We start from the raw sequence: 19,473 nt of genomic DNA, 5'->3' as shown, positions 1-19,473 counted from the left end.
GGGTTAGGGTAAGGGTTAGGGTTAGGTTTAGGGTTACGTTAAGCGTTAGGGTTAGGGTTAGGGTTAGGTTAAGGGTTAGCGTTAGGTTTAGCGTTAGGTTAAGGGTTAGGTTTAGGATTAGGTTTAGGGTTAGGTTTAGGGTTAGGTTTAGGGTTAGGTTTGGGGGGTTAGGGTAAGGTTTTCGCGTTAATTTTAAGTTTACCGCTCACAGCGTGATGTTTTCGTCGCGCTGTGATGACATCAGGTACGCGCTTTTGTCGAGCGCGCTTTAGTCTACCGCGGTTTTGTGGTGGAACCACACAGATCAATGGTAGGTTTCTATTATTTTTACTACCTGTTCGCTTGTGGACGTGTGACACTTCTGCGCATGTGCAGAAACTTCTGCGCATGCACAGAAGTATCCGGGCGGGTGGGCAGAGCCTCTCGCCACCACTACTACCAGTTCTACTGATCCAGGCCGAACTGGCAGCAACCCACCTCTGGAACGGATGCATTTCTCTTCAAACAATCATAGTGTTTGTAGTGTACATAGATTTGCAAAACAATGGGATAAAGGAATATTCCTGAACTTTGTTTTATGATTTATCATAAATCATGTGCAATTCTGCAAATGCATCAGTGCCGTGCATGTTATCTCAGCTGGCAGAGCTTGGATTCATTGGAATGAGTTTACCCAAAGTTGTAAATATTGCAGAATACACAGCCTCGTGTTACATAACTAAACTCCATTTCATGCTGAATAAACCAAATTACTGATGTATCTTACAGAAAATTATATTTAGATAGATTTTTATTCCAAAAGCATTTTATTAAAATAAATTAGATAAAAATCAAAACAATCCAATTTAAATTTTTTTAAAAAATCATTTTTTTATTTTTTATTTTTAAAAAATATTGATTTTTATCCACTCTGGTTGGTGGCAATAAGCTGACTCTGTAAGCCACTTAGAGAGGGCTGTAAAGCACTGTGAAGCAGAATATAGTCTAGGTGCTATTGCTAACTGGAGATATACTGGCATTTTGTAATATGTGTCTATTTACAGATGTACTCTGTTTCCCTGAAAATAAGTCCTTCCTGAAAATATTGCAACACAGCAGCAGTCATGAGGTGACCACACTCACCACCTCCTGCACCTCAAAAATAATAAGACCTCCCTGAAAATAAGGCCAGGAGCTTATTTCGGGGATCAAAAGAAAATAAGACCCTGTCTTATTTTGGGGGGAAACTGTATACATTGAACATAAGATGTGTTCCACAGCCTCAATCATTGTGTAAAACATTTTGTTTCTACAACAGTGTTTTCATGAAGGAAAGCAACTCCAGAGCCTTTTTATAGAGGGCAATTCAGTTCACCTCTGTCTCTTCCAGCCTCGCTCCCGGATTGCTGGCATGTCCTTCAATTTATTGTTTTCCTCACTTCCCACTTCTACCTGGCCTAGTGGGAAAAATAGGGATGAATCATAGCCACCAATTATCTTTACTGTCTTGGGCCTACATAGCCCCTACTGAGAGACATCAGGAGACTAATACAGGCTATCAATAGTCCTCTGTCTTTTCATAAGTCAGGAGTGGACAGCCTTTTGAATGGCCGGGGACTCCATTTTACACGTTAGGGGATGATTGAAGATATAGTGGGCAACAATGCCAGCCATCTTGCACCTGTATGACTAATGCTAGGAGTCACCGTTTTATTCATTGGAAAGATTTACACACTGTCCCTATCTTTTACATCTTGGTAGCCTTGCAACAATCGATTAAACTATTGGATCAATAAACAACTATTAGTTATTTAAAAAATGAGAATAAAGCAATTAAAATGGCAAGAGTAATATTAAACCTTTGGGTAAATAAATATGCTTTCAGCTCTCTTCTAAACAATGTTCAGCGCTAATATTAGCCATGTGGAAACAACCAAATTGGATGCCGAGTACAAATGTATAGGAAGTTGCAATTTTCAAAACAGGTTAAGACAATAGTTTCCCCCTTTATGTAGAAAAAGCCTGAGAAGACTTAGCCAATAGCAACAGGACTTAGACTTATATACCGCTTCACAGTGCTTTACAGCCCACTCTAAGCGGTTTACAGAGTCAGCTTATTGCCCCCAACAATTGGGCTCCTCATTTTACCCACCTTGGAAGGATGGAAGGCTGAGTCAACCTTGAGCCTGGTGAGATTCAAACTGCCAAATTGCAGGCAGCCGGCAGTCAGCAGAAGTAGCCTGCAGTACTGCCCTCTAACCACTGTGCCACCACGGCTCATCCAAGCTTGCTTTTATGTAGTTTCTCATTTGAAAGCAGAGAGCACTTGCTAGAATTCTTATGCTGTTCCTTAATCTTCTGTGTAGTAAATGTGAGTGATCAGAGCTTTGAAAAGTTTAGATTAATCGTTTCCAGTCTCAGTTTATATATGAAAATTCTGATAGGTGTAAGGCATTGAAAAGGCACTCTGGCCATTTCATAGGGTGGCTTGTATAGAAAAGATGGTTTTGTAACTTGACCTTACATTCAATCACAAATATAGTGAATTGGCTCAAAGGGCAAACAGCAGTGAAGCTATTTCAAACTTAGGGTTACTTACAATCTTAAAGAAAACAGAGAAGTGAAGTGAAGTGAAGTGAAGTGAAGTGAAGAGAAGAGAAGAGAAGAGAAGAGAAGAGAAAGGGAAAAGGGGGAGGGGATGGGACAGGAGCAGAGGTGGGTTCCTACCAGTTCGCACCAGTTTGGTAGAACTGGTTTGTCAAATCTACCGAACCGGTTAGAAGGGGTTCCACCAGAAAGCAAGCCACACCTACAGAAGAGGTTCCAAAAATTTTTGAAACACACACACACACACACACACACACACACACAGAGAGACTCACACAGAGAGAGAAAGAGAAAGAGAAAGAAAGGAAGGAAGAAAGAAATAAAGAAAAAAGAAAGAAAAAGTGAGAGAGATGAAAGAAAAAAAGGAAAAGGGGACAGAGAGACAAAAGGAAAGGGAGAGAGAGAGAGAGAGAGAGAGAGAGAAAGAGAAAGAGAAAGAGAACACATGGCCGGCAAGCCACTCCCACCAGGTCACATGGCCGGAAAGCCACTCCCACAAAGGAGGCCACACCCACAGAGTAGGTTCAAAAATTTTTTGAAACCTACCACTGGACAGGAGAATTATTGGTCAAGTATGGTTGGACACACAAGGCATTTGTCTCCAGTGCATAAGCTCTCAGTGTACATAGAAACAACAAAATGATAAGTCATAGATCATAAATCCTAAGATTACAACAGTTGAAAAATCATAATAGACAAATAGGAGAAGGTAGTAGGAAAGATGAGAGGTGAGAAAGATGAGAAGATGACAAGGGTGAGAAGATGACAAGGATAACAGCAATACAGCCTACTACATGGGTACATATCTTTGGGCAGAAGGCAGCTCCAATTTTTTGAGTTTAGTGTCATATTATGTTCCACAGCCAATTCCTTGAGACATCTAAGAGAACAGAAAAGAAGTATAACTAAGTAATCAGCATGGTAGTGATACTTAAAGAGAGCCAGTTTGGTGTAGTAGTCAAAGCACCAGACAGAAACTGCGGGACCATGAATTCTGCTTTAGACATGAAGCCAGCTCGGTAACTTTGGACAGTCCCTCTTTTGGCCCTAGGAAGATGGCAATGACAAGCCACTTCAGAAATCTGGCCAGGGACTAAACCAAGTAGGCAACAGGAATCAGCAGGGACTCAAAATCATCAACACACACACACACACAAAAGGTCCAAACCTGGGAAGGATTTTTCCCAGTGGCTTCATTCGGTGCTAAATAACATAGAAGAAAAGACAACTTTCCAGGAGTGCCACATTAAATCATTCCAGGGGAAAAGGAAACATCTGCAGAGCAGCAGCATAGTCTGCAGTACCAGGAGCTGCCAGATGATATGAAGGTTGTTCTGTGTTTTTTCTCTTAGTATAGATCAGGGGTGTCCAACCTTGACAACTTTAAGACCCGTAGACTTCAAGCATGGCTGGTTGCACCATGGCTGACCAGGGAATTCTGGGAGTTGAAGTCCATAGGTCTTAAATTTGCCAAGGTTGGATACCTCTGGTATAAATCATCCATCAGGACAATTGAGGTGAAGGTTAGGTCTTAACCTACACTGAAGAGATCAATACAATTGATTTCATCTAAAAATTCCTGGAGTAGCAACAGCACTGTTTTCTCCAACCACTTTGCCAAATACGGAATATTGGCCATAGCAGGGGTGGGTCCCGGCAGTCAGTACTACTGGTTCGATTGTGTGCAATTCATGCACTCACTTGATGCACGTTGCTTGTGCATGTGCAGTTCAATAAAAATGCTTCTGTGCATGCGCAGAAGCGGAAAAGAAGAGGGCGGCACCTACAGCACCACCAGGAGAACCGGTTTGGGGCGTGGCAGGCCTGCATCGCTCCCGGTTCCAGTGACCCAGGCTGCCAAACCACTACTGGTTCGGCTGAACCGAACCGGTAGGAACCCACCACTGGGCCATAGGCTAAAAGTTGTTTAAAGTGATTTCAACATGATTTCTTAAGCAAGAACTCCACTAACCATCTCCTTTAAAGATTCCACACTGAAGAAAGGATAAATAATTATCTGGCCAGTCATTGGGCAGACAAATCCTTAGAGCTCTTTTAAAGTCAAGTTTTAATATACCAGTAGTACGCATAGATCCAAGAACCTTATCTAGCCTATCAGAAAGTAAAGAACAGAGCTGACTCAAGCGGATGTTACTCAATGGAGGTTTTAAGGAGGATGTGGCTCAAAATGTCATCGAGTTCAATCCAAATCTGAATGTGAAGAACTGACCAAATTGTAGATCTCGCAAGGACTAGTAAATCCCAGTTTGGGACAACTACGACAGGATCACACCTGAATTTGGATTTCTGTTTGGTCTTCTGTATGTTTATTTGAGGATGTACACAGTGCAACCTTCTGGGGGCAATGGAAATTGTATTGGACCTGGAGCTGCAAATTAAGAGGAGATAAGGACCATATATAGCGAGTTCTCTGGTTGTCTATCCCTGTCTTAGAAGCAATGCATCTGGTGCTTGCTGTTCTTGAAGAAGTCTCATGGTCAAATATTGAGCTCAGGTTTTTCCATGCTCTAGCACAGGGGTCTCCAACCTTGGCAACATTAAGCCTGGAGGACTCAACTCCCAGAATTCTGGCTGGGGAATTCTGGGAGTTGAAGTCCTCAGGCTTAATGTTTGCCAAGGTTGGAGACCCCTGCTTCAACATATATTTTCACTTTCATCAAGGAGTTTTAGATGTTGGAATAAGAGTTGGAAAGGGGTTGAACATAGAGATACAGGTAATCCTCCACTTACAATAGTTCATTTAGTGACCTTTTGAAATCGCAACAGCACTGAAAAAAGGAGCTTATGACTATTTTTCACATCTGTGATTACAGCATCCCCATCGGGTGATATACATATGGATGCTTCACAACTGGTTCAGATCTATGACGGTTGCATGGTCCCAGAGACATGTGATCCCCTTCTGCAACCTTCTGATAAGCAAAAGTCAGTGGGGAAGCCAGATTCACTTAACAACCATTTTACTAACTTAACAACTGCAGTGATTCGCTTAACAAACGTGGTAAGAAAAGCTGTAAAGCTGGGCAATAATCGCTTAACAAATTTCTCACTTAGCAACATGAATTTTGGGCTTAATTGTGATCACAAGTCAAGGACTGCCTGTATAACTTTATTTTAAGGCAGCTTAGCTTCAGATGTGATTTAAAAACAAAACAAGACTTTAGAAGCCTTGAAAGTAGGGAATGCCAAAACTTGCTTGGAGAACAGACTTCAAGAAATAATCTCTTCTGTCTTATTAGCAGGGAGAAAATGTAGCTCATTTGTCCCCTGCAAAGCATCTTCAGTTATTCCCCTCCTCTTAATAGAATTTTGCTCCTTCCTGATTTCGTATGATTAATACTTACAACATGCTCCAAAGTCAATACTGGCTGTATATATTTAAATTATTCTCTTCCTGAAGCTGAATGTGTATATATATTCAATTATTGGAACCAAAGTCCAAATATGATTAAATTATGGTGGAGGTATGCTTATAACCTCAACAAAGTCTGCCTGTTTCCATGAGAATAATTCATCTTAAACATGATACAGTGCATCATGGCATGAATACTAATATCTTCCTTTTATCTCTTTCTCTCCTTTCCTCCCTCTTTCTCTCTCTCCTCCTCCCTCTCTCTCTCTCTCTCTCTTTCTTTTTCTTTCTCCCTCTCTTTCTCTTTTCTTTCTCCCTCTCTTTCTCTCTCTCTCTTCTCTCTCTATTTCTTTCTCCCTTTCTCCCTCTCTCTCTCCCTCCCTCTCCCTCTCTTTCTCTCTCTTTCTCTGTCTCTTTCTCTCTGTGTGTCTTTCTTTCTCTCTACCCCCCCTTCCTCCTCCTCCTCTAATATTTTGGCTTTTCCTCAATTGCTCAGGAAAAATATTACTATTGCACTCTATATTTTATTTTTAAAAATCCTTAAACATGGTTAAATTTCCATTTGTCCTATTATTTAGTATGATTTCTATACAGTGAAAGCCTTAAACATTCAGCCTAGCATAGATGACAAGAAACAAGTTTCAGGAAACCTGCGAATGGATTAGGAAAGCAACAGCTATTTCATGCCTGTTCTTAGCTTGTTAGAGATGTGTCCCAAGAAAAGAGATATTTATTTAGCAATCAGCTCATGATTGGGTAGCATCCCATGGTGTTTTTCTACTTTGTAAAAGCATTCTGAGTTATGGTTCTCTTGGTGGGATGAAAAGACAATGATTTTGGCCATCTCCTTCCTTCCTTCCTTCCTTCCTTCCTTCCTTCCTTCCTTCCTTCCTTCCTTTCTTTCTTTCTTTCTTTCTTTCCTGCCCTCAGGTGCTTTGGAGAATAAATTGATCCCCTCTTTTGTGTAACAGTTTGTCAAGCACTGGAAACTTCCTGCTACCTGAAGCTCCCCATATAGAGACCCCTCTAGAAGTTTTACACAAGAATTAAAGAGCCTCTTGATAAAGAAGGAGAGTGCAAAAGTTGTCTTGAAACTCAACATTAAGAAAACTAAGATGGCCCTCTTAATTCCTGGCAAATAGATGGGGAAGAAATGGAGGTAGTGATGGATTTTATTTTCCTGGGCTCCAAGATCACTGCAGATGGGGACCACAGCCAAGAAATTAAAAGACGCTCCTGGGGAGGAAAGCTATGGCAAATCTAGACGGCACACTAAAAAGCAGAGAAATCACCCTGTGAATGAAAGTGGGCTATGGTTTTCCCAGTTGCAATGTATGGCTGTGAAAGTTGGATCGTAAGAAGGCTGAGTGCCAAAGAATGGAGGCCTTTGAACTATGGTGCTGGAGAAGACTCCTGCGAGTCTCTTGGACTGCAAGGTGATCAAACCAGACAGTCCTAGAGGAGATCAACCCTGGCTGCTCTTTAGAAGGCCAAATCCTGAACAGGAAACTCAAAGACTTTGGCCACCTAATGAGAAGAAGGACTCACTGGAGAAGAGCCTAATGCTGGGAAGGATTGAAGGCAAAAAGAAGAAAGGGATGACAGAGAATGAGGTGGCTGGATGGAGTCACCAAAGCAGTAGGCATGAGCTTAAATGGACTCCAGAGGATGGTAGAGGACTGGAAGGTCTGGAGGAACATTGTCCATGGGGTTGCAATGGGTCAGACACGACTTCACAACTTACAACAACCAAGAAGAGTCTTTTGCATCTAAGTCCCACCCGATTCTACTAATGAACAGATCCCCATCAGACTATCCACTCCCTGTTCTTCTGAGAGATGGTCAGAACTTTTCACCAGTGGAGGAAAATAAATTACCATGGACCCTAAAATCATGAGTGTGATAATCAAACAAGTTTCAGTCATCTTCTTTTACTTAAGAATTCTGATCTAAAATCATTTTTTTTTCTTTTTACAACACTGATCCCCTTCATGGGGGTGCAGTTGGGGTGACTGATTAGAGCTGTGCGTTTACTGGCTGGATGCCCTTCCTGACACCCATAAGGAGTTTATAGCAGATATTTTCTCTTTGAGCCCTGACAGAGAAACCTCTGTTGCTGCGTAAAATTGAACTTTCAGCCACTTGAGTGTGAGGTGCGCATCTCCACCTCTACGTCGCTCTAAAATCTTCTTACTTAATTTGTCAAAAAGAAATTTTGCTACCAACAGGTCTTTTTAATCTAGTCCAGGATTTTTTTAAAACATGCCACTGCCTTTCTATCACCATAGATACTGATGTAGGAAGGATTGCTTTTCCACTCCAGGGAAAGGATCATAGATCCAAGGACTGTGACCTTCACTCAGTGTACACATGATCTCATTCACCTGTCTCTCATTGAAACTATTTAGTAACTCATGCAACTGGATTAACTTAAAGGACAATAGTGGGAATATTTCAACAATCAAACAAAATGCATTCATTGGTAACAAAAAGAAATAGGGAGAATTAAGAATTAAGTTAGATTCAGTAAAGTCTTGATTACTAGGGGGAAAATGATTTGATGCAGGATATAGTAAAATAAAGGAGGGATAATGATAATAACATGTGTATGTATGCATATGTATGTGTATGTGTGTGTGTGTGTATGTATGTATGTATACATACATACACACACACACACACACACACACACACACACATACATTATAAGGAAATGAGATGTAAATTGTAAACAGTGATTTGGAGAGAAAGATAGAAAACTTTGTTATTAAATATTATGGATGTTTAGCTAGAATAGGACATAAGGATTTAGTGTCATTGGAGGATTTTAGAAATAGTAAATGAAATGCCAGTATGTGGCTATGTATTAAATCTTGGTATATTTTATGATGAAGGACGTTTAAACAACTATAGTCAAATGAAAATGGAGGTATGAGGACGGTAACATGTATAAATATCGGAGTTAAAATACTTGAATTAATATGAATTATGTTTGATGTCTGTGTAAGAGATGCATGAAAGTCTTTTGTAACCAACTGATACACTTTCTACAGTATGTAAAAAAGGAAGATTTTATGTGCTGTGTTTGTTTTGAAAAAATAAAAATAAAAAAAAACTTAAAAAAAAAGAAATAGGGACATTTTAAATGGTAATGTAGAGAAGATGCCAAAAGATAATTATTCTGAGGTGTCCTCTGGCACTACTGTATTGAGTAGCTACTGAACTGTGTTTAAGAACTAGTCAAGAATACATTAATTCTTCAAATAAATATAAAACTGAAAAGCTTTCCTTTTAGGTTTGATGGATAAAGAACTTAAACAACAATAACAACAAAAATGGGAATCATGTTATTATGTATGTTGAGATCAACAAGAATCTTATGAACACAAAGATGGACAGACACACAAATTCCCACAATGATGGGAAAAGGTAAAGGTAAATGTTTCCCTCGCACATATGTGCTAGTTGTTCCTGACTCTAGGGGGCAGTGCTCATCTCTGTTTCAATGCTGAAGAGCCAGCGCTGTCCGAAGACATCTCTGCGGTCATGTGGCTGGCTTGACTAAATGCCAAAGGCACACAGAACACTGTTACCTTCTCAACAAAGGTGGTTCCTATTTTTCTATTTGCATTTTTACATGCTTTCAAACTTCTAGGTTGGCAGAAGCTGGGACAAGTAACAGGAACTCACTCCATTACGCAGCACTTGGGATTCAAACTGCTAAACTGCTGACCTTTCTGATCGACAAGCTCAGTGTCTTAGCCACTGAGCCTCTGCGTCCCACAATGGTGGGAATGGATGGTAAAGATGATGGAGTTAACAGAGAGGGCAAAATTGACTGTTTTAATTAAAGAAAGAAATTCATCTAGTTTTGTTTATCTACTTGGAAACTGTTTATGGACTTTTCGCTTGAAACTGAAAAAAATAAATCAAAATAAATAAACAAACCAGGTTTGTTAGAAACCTACTTAGGAAATGGTAAAGTAGACAAGAGCCTTAGATCAGTGGTTCTCAACGTTTTTCTTCACCATGGTTCCCCTTTCAATAACTTTTGTGGCCACGGACCATGGCCACAGACCACCAAGAATTAAGAATTAAATTGTAACATTTCTTCAAGCCTTGGAGGGTGGGAGAACCCCATGAATATATTGTGGCCCACTGCCTTAGGTAATAAATGCTAGAAGACAAAAATAATATCTCTTCATGAATTCCATGGATAATCTAGTACATCTTAAGAAGACAGAGCCATGTAAGAGCTTAAGGTAAAGGTTCCCCTCGCACATATGTGCTAGTTGTTCCCGACACTAGGGGGCAGTGCTCTTCTCTGTTTCAAAGCCAAAGAGCCAGCACTGTCCAAAGATGTCTCACTGGTTATGTGCCCAGCATGACTAAACACTGAAGGTGAACGGAATGCTGTTATGTTCCCACCAAAGGTGATCCCTATTTTTCTACTTGCATTTGTTACGTGCTTTTGAACTGCTAGGTTGGCAGAAGCTGGGACAAGTAACGGGAGCTCACTCCATTACGCGGTGCTAGGGATTCGAACCACCGAACTGCCAACCTTTCTGATCGACAAGCTCGGCATCTTATTTACTGAGACACCCCATCCCTCATGTAAGAGCTTATTCTGTATTATATTATAGACAATACGGAAGGAGACATTCTTCCATGCGGTTTTTTTTTTTGCAAACCTATTGACTACATTCACACAAGACACTTTTCTTGATTACAGAATCCATTTTTCTGGTTATGGATGGTTTTTCCTCAATGGGAAGACATTCTGCCCCTTTGATTGTTTTATTATTTCTAATATTCTTCAGTGTGCGCAGTATCCATGAATGAGATGGGTCAACTAGTACCTAACAGTCTATTCAGTGTTCCTGCCATCATTACTACCAGTTTGGTGCCTGAAAATTTTTGCATCAAGATAAACATCAAGGAGAGCATAGCGGAAACAAATTATCTCATACTTTAATTTTGCATCTTATTTTAAAGAAACCATTAGAATTATGGTAATTAAAAGCAACTACCACCCTCATGCCCTTTAGCTGAATTTGGCAAATTCACTTGGTTGTACGATTAAAGCCTTAGCTAACTAATGTTAATACTAAAGATATTTGCCTTATTTGCAGAACTTAATACAATACTAGCACGTTGCTGAAAATTACATGCAAGGTTAAGCAGCCTTTCTTTGCCTTTAATGTGCACTTATGGAAATTTTATTTGATTGCATAATCTATATTTTTAGGGCATGCTTACCAGTGGTGGGTTCCTAATCGGTTTAGTACTGGTTTGCTGAAATTTGCTGCCGGTTCTAGCGACCCACTCCTGATTCAGCTGAACCGGTAAGAACCACTGATGCCTACTGATGCTAACCACTGATGCTTACCCGTGGTTAACCTAACCATGGCTTGCTAGATTAGCCTATTTTCTGGATATGCATAACACACGAACTAGCCATGCAGGCTGTGTTCCCAGTGGCTTCCCCAGGATCGATCGGTAAGCAATCTATTTAAATGGATTAGGCTATTCAAATAAGCAGTTTAAAAGAAAGAGTCTTGAGTCTTACTTTCTAAGTAAGGGGAGACTTAGGAGTCTATCTTTGCATTTATTTAGTGGAATAAATCTAGTGCAAAAGTGGAAGCTTCTACCATGCCCATTAAAAGTGAAAAATGTTGAGTTTAAATTGAATTTAAAATACATGGTGCGTATGTGTACACCCACACAATGCTTCCGAGATAGAATTGATAAATGGACTTGGCTATATGTGAAAAGAATAGCTAATGTATTTTTTTTAAAGTAAGATTTATCATCTTCATCCAATCATAGGTTCAAAAAGAATTGGCATAGCCCAATATTAAATGAGTTTCTTTTTAAAGAAATCTTTATGGATCGAGATTTGCTCTTTAGTAAATGTGCTTATTGGTTGTTGCTTTTAAACAGAGGATTCAAATGCATAAGCTGTCCCAATAGACATTTCTAATTAGAATTTTTAAAGAGATGTACACAAAGAGTTAGTACTGCATAGTGTGCTTTATTCAGGATTGGCTTATTGTATCATGAGAACTCAGCCAGAGTGATTAGATACTAATACCTTAGTATAAAGCCTTAGTAAGATTACACCTAGAGTACTACATCCAGTTTTGGTCAGCACACTATAAAAAAAATGTTGGGACTCTAGAAAGAGTGCAGAGAAGAGCAACCAAGATGATAAGGGGACTGGAGAATAAAACATACAGTATGAAGAACGGTTGCAGGAACTGGGCATGGCTAGTCTAGTGAAGAGAAGGACCAGGGGAGACATGATAGCAGTGTTCCAATATTTGAGGGGCTACCAGAGAGGAAGGGGTCAAGCTATTTTCCAAAGAACCTGAAGGCCAAACAAGGAATAATGGATGGAAACTGAACAAGGAGAGATTCAACCTAGAAATAACTGGGGGAGCAATGAACCAATGGAACAGAAATTGCCTTCGGAAGTTGTGGGAGCTTCATCACTGGAAGCTTTTGAGAAGAGACTGGACTGCCATCTGTCAAAAATGGTGTATGGTCTGCTTGGTCGGGGAGGGGGGGGGTTGGACTAGATGACCTACAAGCTCCATTAACTCTGTTAATCTGTATCTGTTATTAATGATAATAACTAGGTACAATGTAGGAATGGAATTGATTATGGTTTGTTCAATAAGCAACGCTTTAGCAAATTGAAATTTAACGTGATTGTAAACTTGATCACAGTTTTTTTTTCAGATTTCCTACAGTGTTAATGTAGGGATGACTGAACCCCCCAAATTTATCCTCCTTTCAGATATGTTCGTCTTCCAGTTCTGCACCATGTTGGCTGGGGATTAAGGGAGTGATAGTCCCATCACACCTGCAAATTTCCACAGTGGAGTCTCTTTTAAAGGACTCAACCCAAAAAAGGAACTGAAAGCCATAGAAGGAAGTTCAAATAAATTGTCTCTCTAAGAACTTTTTTCAGATTCGATAATTACAAGTAATCCTTGATTTACAGCTATTCATTTAGCAACCAGTCAAAATTATGACTTATGACCAGTGGTGGGATTCAAATAATTTAACAACCAGTTCTCTACCCTAATGATTTCTTCCAACAACCAGTTCACCAAACACTTGGTGGGGTTCAGCCAGTTCGCACAAGTTTGGGAGAACCGGTTGTGAACTTTCTGAGCTGTTTGGTGAACTGGTTACCCTTAGAGGGTCACATGCCCACAGTCACGTATTTACAACCACAGTGGCAATGACACTGTATTAGGAACATGCTAAGCAAGTACAACAATGAAACAACAGTCGCAATGTCCCAGGAACACGTGGTGGCTATTTGTAAACCTTCCCAGCCGGCTTCTGATGAGCAAAGCCAGTGGGGAAAACTTTGATTCACTTAATGATGTGCTTAACAAACACAACCAAAAAGGTCATAAAATTGGGTGTTCCTAAGCAGGGCACTTTACAACTGCCCTGCTTAGGAACAGAAATTCTGGTCCCAATTTTGTAGTCATAAATCAAGGACATGAAGTCCAGTCATGGCTGCCAGAATTCAATGTCTTTGCAAAAATGTACACTTATTCTGATCCAGGTGCTTTCTGTCACATCCTAGGAAAACTTATTTTAAAAAATCCCCTACAAAGCTCAAAGGTCACAGTTGGAGACTGAGCAACACACCAAGAGATGCACTCATAAAAACAAGCTGGGTCAAGATCAAGTAATGTGCTAAATACATATTTTGTCTCCTACAGAGGAAAACGACATTTCTGAACGCTTTTCTATGTACAATATAGCCCAGTCAAGTCTACAATGCGAATGTCCAGAGAATTCCAAAGAAACATTCAATAAGATTTACTCCCAAGCCTCATTGGTGATACCCAGGGGTGAGATTTAGCCGGTTGGGACTGGTTCAGGTGAACCGGTAGCTCCGACAATCAGCTGAGGAGTGAACCAGTTTGTTCTGATGATCAGGTGGGCCAACCCGCCCCTGCACTTTGCTTACCTATAACCTCTCAGCTGATTCACGCGGCAGAGCGGATTGCTGCCCCTCAGCTGTGTTACTCCCCAGAAGTAACGTGGAAGGTAAGTTTTGTTAAAACTGTGCACGCGCGCGGAGCATGCAATCACTGAACCCATCACTGGTGCTATCCATGTCATTTGCAAACAAAAAGCAAGTTGTGCGCCCCTCCCCTGCCCAAAAAACCTATCGAAATTAATGCAATCATTTATTCCCTATTTTAATTCAATTTCACATTAAAAATTGGGATCAACTTTTGGAGAATTCCGTGCAGATTTTACCTATGGTCTAGGACTGGGAGACTTGGATAATCTTCTGGCCAAAGAGAGGATTCCCCAACCATGAATGATGTTGGGATCACCAGCTTCTTGAATTAACTTATTTTCTGACATTGCACTGAGTCATACTCTAACCAAAGGTTCACGCCAAAGATTCACACAACTTATTAAACCTAGCCAAAGTTAAAGCTAATAAATGATAGTAATGTGTTCTGACCCCCCACACCCAAGCACACTCTGAGTCAAAGATAAGTTATGGCACTTAATTAACAGACTGACAGGTCCTTGGTAGCAAACCGGCACAGACAAGCTTGGGCAGCAATAAACACAGAAGCCTGCCAAGCTTCTAACAATGTTCTCCGACATTCAATCCTGTGTGGACTTCTGCAAAGAGGGGCGTGTGCACAAGTAGTCTTTTTATAGTCTGGAGAGGAGCCTAATGACCACCAGCTGAGTGCAATTACCTCCTGTGATTGCGCAACTGTTCCTGACGCCTATTAGCTCTTCGCTGCCGTGCATCCAGGAACAACTCACTACTGGTGTCCGGCTCACTCTCCCTTGTCTCCTCCCCACTGGTCCAAGGCTCAGGTGCCTCCTGGTGGCCAACCAGCCTCTCTGAGCCCTGCTCGGAGTCAGAACCCTGTCCAGGGTCCTCCACATCCTCCAGAGCCGACTCTTAGGGCCCCTTGCTGTCGGAGTCTGGTGGCAGCTCCAACGGCTCCTGCTGGGCCACAACAGTAATGAGGTATACTTTTTTTGTGTAGGTGATAGCCTTTCTGACTGTGAGTATGCTGAGTGATGGATAACCTTGCTAATCAAATGAAAGATGTAGAAGTTCTAAAATCAAAGACCACCAACTTCTGAGCTCTCACCCAACTATAGCAGGGGTGGGTTGCTGCCGGTGTTACTGCTGGTTTGCTTTGCCCGTGCCTGCCACACATTGCTTGCGCATGCACAGTTGCCTGTTTATTGTTGTGTGCATGCGCAGAACATTATAAAATGAGTAAAATCCATGGCTGCAACGGCATGAGCGACCAGGGAACCAGTTCGGGGGTGTGGCCAGCTGACCGTCTCTACCAGTTCAGCGATCCAGTTCCAATGTACTCTACTGGTTTGTCTGAACCGGTGCGAACCGGTAGCAACCCACCTCTGAACATACTTCTATAAAATCTACCGTACACATCTCTACTTCGAAGAAACTCTCAAAAGGACTTCAATAAGACTTGCTCTCTGGGTTCTTGCTTGCAAACAGCTGGCTAGTCCAAAAAATAACTTCTCCTTTATATGCTACTAGCTGGATACTCGTGCTTTGTAATGAAACTATGTGATTGGGCAATACAGGAGAAATCTGGTTGACCCCAGTTCAATCCGTTGGCTCAGTGGTGGTCGGTAATTGAAACACATAAGGGAATATCGCTCCCGCTGCCTTGAGTCCGGAAGCAGTTCCATAGGTGGAAGACATAGATATTTTAGTGAGGTGCCAACATTTACTACTGTAAGGAGCCCCAGACTGCGCCTGAGTGAAGGAGTGGAACATCTGCCAGTTTGAATTGAGGTAATGGAATGTGAGGCAACTGGCAGTTGGAACAGAGTTCTTTTCAGGTGGGGAGGGGGAGTAGAACTCCTTAGCATCAGAGCATATTAATTACTGTATAAGAAACACTAATGATCTGGTGGTCATTTAAAAAAAAATCATTTCTTAACGAGCACCTAGAAGCCAAGAGGAACATACATGTCAAATTTCAAGTTTGTAGGCTTTACAGTTCTGGAGATTTTGTGATGAGTGAGTGGTATTTGCCTTTTATATAGAGAGATTATACTTCCTATTTTCAGGAAGTCTTACATAATACAATAGGTTAAAAACTTCATTTTTCTCTGCAACCTGAAGTTATCCAGCCTACATTCGTTTCCTGGATCTGACTTCTTCTGCCCCTTTTAGGTACCAATTGGAAATCAGAAGAACCCTGGCGTCTCTTTGGTACATGTTATTCAAAGTGTCTGTGTGATTGTTACATAGGATTTACTGCCAGGTATTATTTCAGTTTCAAACCCCTCAATTTAACTTGGTTGGAGGGAGGAAGCTATGACTACATGCATGGGCACAACTGGACTAGGATACCACATGTGATACAGAAGAATCAATTCTGAAGGGCGGGCAGAAATTTACCAAAGTGCTCTTGCTTTTTCTGCTTCTCTTTTCCAATGTACCATATTTTTCAGAGTATAAGACACACCCTTTTCTCTCAAAAAAGAGGCTGAATCTGGGTACATCTTATACACTGAAAACAGCATTTTTGGCCTCCTGAAACCCCGCTCCCTTCTCCAAAATGACTGTGCATAGCCTTTAGGGGGCTTCCAGGGTGCTCCTGGGTGCTGGGGAGGGTTCCACCACAAAACCGCAGAGGAGAAAATCGCGCTCGACGAAAGCGCGCATTTGACGTCATCACAGCGCGACGAAAACATCGCGCTGTGATCGAAAAATGTAAAAATAAAGCGAAAACCTTACCCTAACCCCCCCAAACCTAACCCTAAACCTAACCCTAAACCTAACCCTTAACCTAACCCTAAATCTAACCCTAAACCTAACCGTTAACGTAACGCTAAACCTAACGCTAACCCTTAACCTAACGCTAAACGTAACCCATACGCTCTAAACCTAACCCTAACCCTTAACCTAACCCTAACCCTAAACCTAAACCTAACCCTAACCCTTACCTTTATGTGAATCGGCTTGCTTTAATTTTAATGAAATTTTTAATTTTTTTTCATCGCGCTGTGATGACGTCACATGCGCGCTTTCGTCGAGCGCGATTTTGTCCTCCACGGTTTTGACGGGTCACGGCTGGGGAGGGCAGAAATGACCAAAAAAGGGCAATTTTTGCCTCCCCAGCCCCTAGGAGCACTCTACAAGCCTCCTAAAGGCTTTGCATGTCCTTTTTTGACAAAACAATGGACCTATTTTTTGCTCATTTTTGCCCCCGTCCCCTCCCAGCCCCCAGGAGAACTCTACAAGCCTCCTAAAGACTTAATTTGCCTCTTCAAAACCTTGGTGTGTCTTATACTCTGGTGTGTCTTATACTCTGAAAAATACGGTATTTGACCTTCCAGAGGGATTATTACCATCCTCCTGAATAGAGCCGCACATTTACATTCTCGACAGATGGGAGAGAAAGTAGAAATGTAGCAATAGAGGTGATAATGGTGATAATGATGATGCTTGAGTTATAGAAAAAGACATGTGGTATTTTTCTGAATGAGAAACATGTATGGTATGTTTTCCTTAACTGACATTTCTCACTCCCCACCACCACATCGTGTTTCGTATTTGTTTAACAAATATTGATTTCATTGCTCGAGTTCTCCAAAGCAGAAGCTTTAGTTGATGAAGTAGTTAACCTTGATTTGGGAAGCTACAGCATCTAATATCAGAGGTGATATTCAGGCAGTTTTGACAGGTTCTGGAGAACCGGTATGGGAAATTTTGAATAGTTCGGAAATAGGCTGGCCCCGCCCCTGCTGCCTCCCAGCTGATCTTCTTTTGTTGCCTGAACAGAGCTGGAAAGCAGGTTAGTCGGGTGGGGAGGGAATGGGGAACTTGAGGTAACCTTCCCCCAGGAGTGGGGAGGGAATGGGGATTTTGCAGTAACCTTCCCCTGCCATGCACACAAAGCTACGCCCACGAAGCCACGCCCACAGAATTGGTAGTAAAAAAATGAATCCCACCACTGTCTAATATTTAAGGTGGGAATGCAACACTGTATTAAATATTTGAATATAAAATGACCCAAAATAATTTCCTTTTCAGCCCACTTCTGCAGACAGGTGTAAGGTCAGGTTCCAGGTAAGCATGCAACGAATCATGGAAGATAAGAGCTACCACTGAGGGACAAAAATTACAGAGCTGAACCTGTAATTTGTGGAATCATTCATGTCCTCTTTTTGAACAGGTGAGAAACAATAGTGGCTAAAAGGGAGGGACTAAAACCTTGACTTTTCCCCTTAAATTCAATTGCTTGGTGTCACTCTATCAGAAAGAGCAACCCTTCATGAGGTGTATGATGTGGAAATTCCAGAAAGAAGTGCAGAGAAGAGCAACAAGGAGGACTGGAAGCCAAAACATATGAAGAACGGTTGCAGGAACTGGGTATGTTTAGTCAGATGAAAAGAAGGACTAAGGAAGACATGATAGCAGTCTTCCGATATCTCAGGGGCTGCCACAAAGAAGAGGGAGTCAAGCTATTCTCCAAAGCACTTGAGGGTAGGAAAAGAAGCAATGGGTGGAAACTAATCAAGGACAGAAGCAACCTAGAACTAAGGAGGAAATTTCCTGCTAGTTAGAGTAATTAATCAGTGGAACAACTTGCCTCCAGAAGTTGGGAATGCTCCAACACTGAAAATGTTTAAGAAGAGATTGGACAACCATTTGTTTGAAATGGTATAGGGTTTCCTGCTTGAGCAAGGGGTTGGACTAGAAGACCCCCAAGGTCCCTTCCAACTCTATTTTTCTCTTAACTCCCCATCCTGCTCTTTTGGGGGGCATTTCAGGTAACTCAGCTTGCTCCCTGCAATCCGTACATCTTCAGATGCTGGATTTTACCTTCTGGAGCTCTGAGGATCATGTACCTTCCAGATGGCAGCAAGGCGATAGAGTAAACATGCATCCTTAGGTACTATCTAGCAGTCCTTTGGGTTTCAAATGCCCAAATCTGGCAACATTAACTGCAATTCTTCCAAAGCAGGAATTCTGGAACCCTAAGCTTCCAATGCATCGGACTACATGTGCTCTGGGAAGTATATATTATGCTTGATTGGATGTTTGCCATCAAGCCATTTTTCATTCCTAGCAACCCGTAGTCTTCAACTTATGACCACAGCCGAGCCCAACATTTCCATTGCTAAACAAGACAGTTTTTAAGTGAGTGTTGCCCCATTTTGTGACCTTTCTGGCCACAGTTGTTCAGTGAATCACTGCAGTTGTTAAGTTAGTAACATGCTTGTGAATCTAAGTTCCCCATTGACTTTGCTTGTCAAAAGATTGCAAAACTGGATTATATAACCATGGGACCCGGCAACTGTCACAGCCTATGAGCCACTTGCCAAGGGTCTGAATTTTGATCACGTGACCATGGAGATGTTGCAACAGTCATGTGAAAAACTGTCATAATTCACATTTTTCAGTGCTGCTGTAACTTTGAACAGTCGGTAAATGAACTGTTGTACGT

The 19,473-nt window shown here is 41.4% G+C and overlaps 1 protein-coding gene across 2 annotated transcripts in view; it reads right to left on the bottom strand.

The window, feature by feature from the left end:
- Positions 1 to 19,473, bottom strand: part of ONECUT2 (one cut homeobox 2) — an 85,105-nt gene that overhangs the window by 48,749 nt on the left and 16,883 nt on the right. The window contains exon 2 of one of the 2 annotated variants that reach the window (XM_087715350.1): positions 3,180 to 3,466. The exons of the other annotated variant lie outside the window; for it this stretch is intronic. Within the exon in view, the coding sequence (XP_087571476.1) occupies positions 3,432 to 3,466 (35 nt within the window). The 3' untranslated portion in view covers positions 3,180 to 3,431. Of the gene's footprint in view, positions 1 to 3,179; positions 3,467 to 19,473 lie in introns of those variants that run through there. 2 annotated transcript variants of the gene reach the window in all.

Source organism: Thamnophis sirtalis, unplaced genomic scaffold (genome assembly GCF_051295495.1).
Source record: "Thamnophis sirtalis isolate CommonGarterSnake01/CBP01778 unplaced genomic scaffold, rThaSir2_p1.2 scaffold_5, whole genome shotgun sequence".
Taxonomy (NCBI): Eukaryota; Metazoa; Chordata; class Lepidosauria; order Squamata; family Natricidae; genus Thamnophis; species Thamnophis sirtalis.
This window is presented reverse-complemented; position numbering and strand designations above follow the sequence as displayed.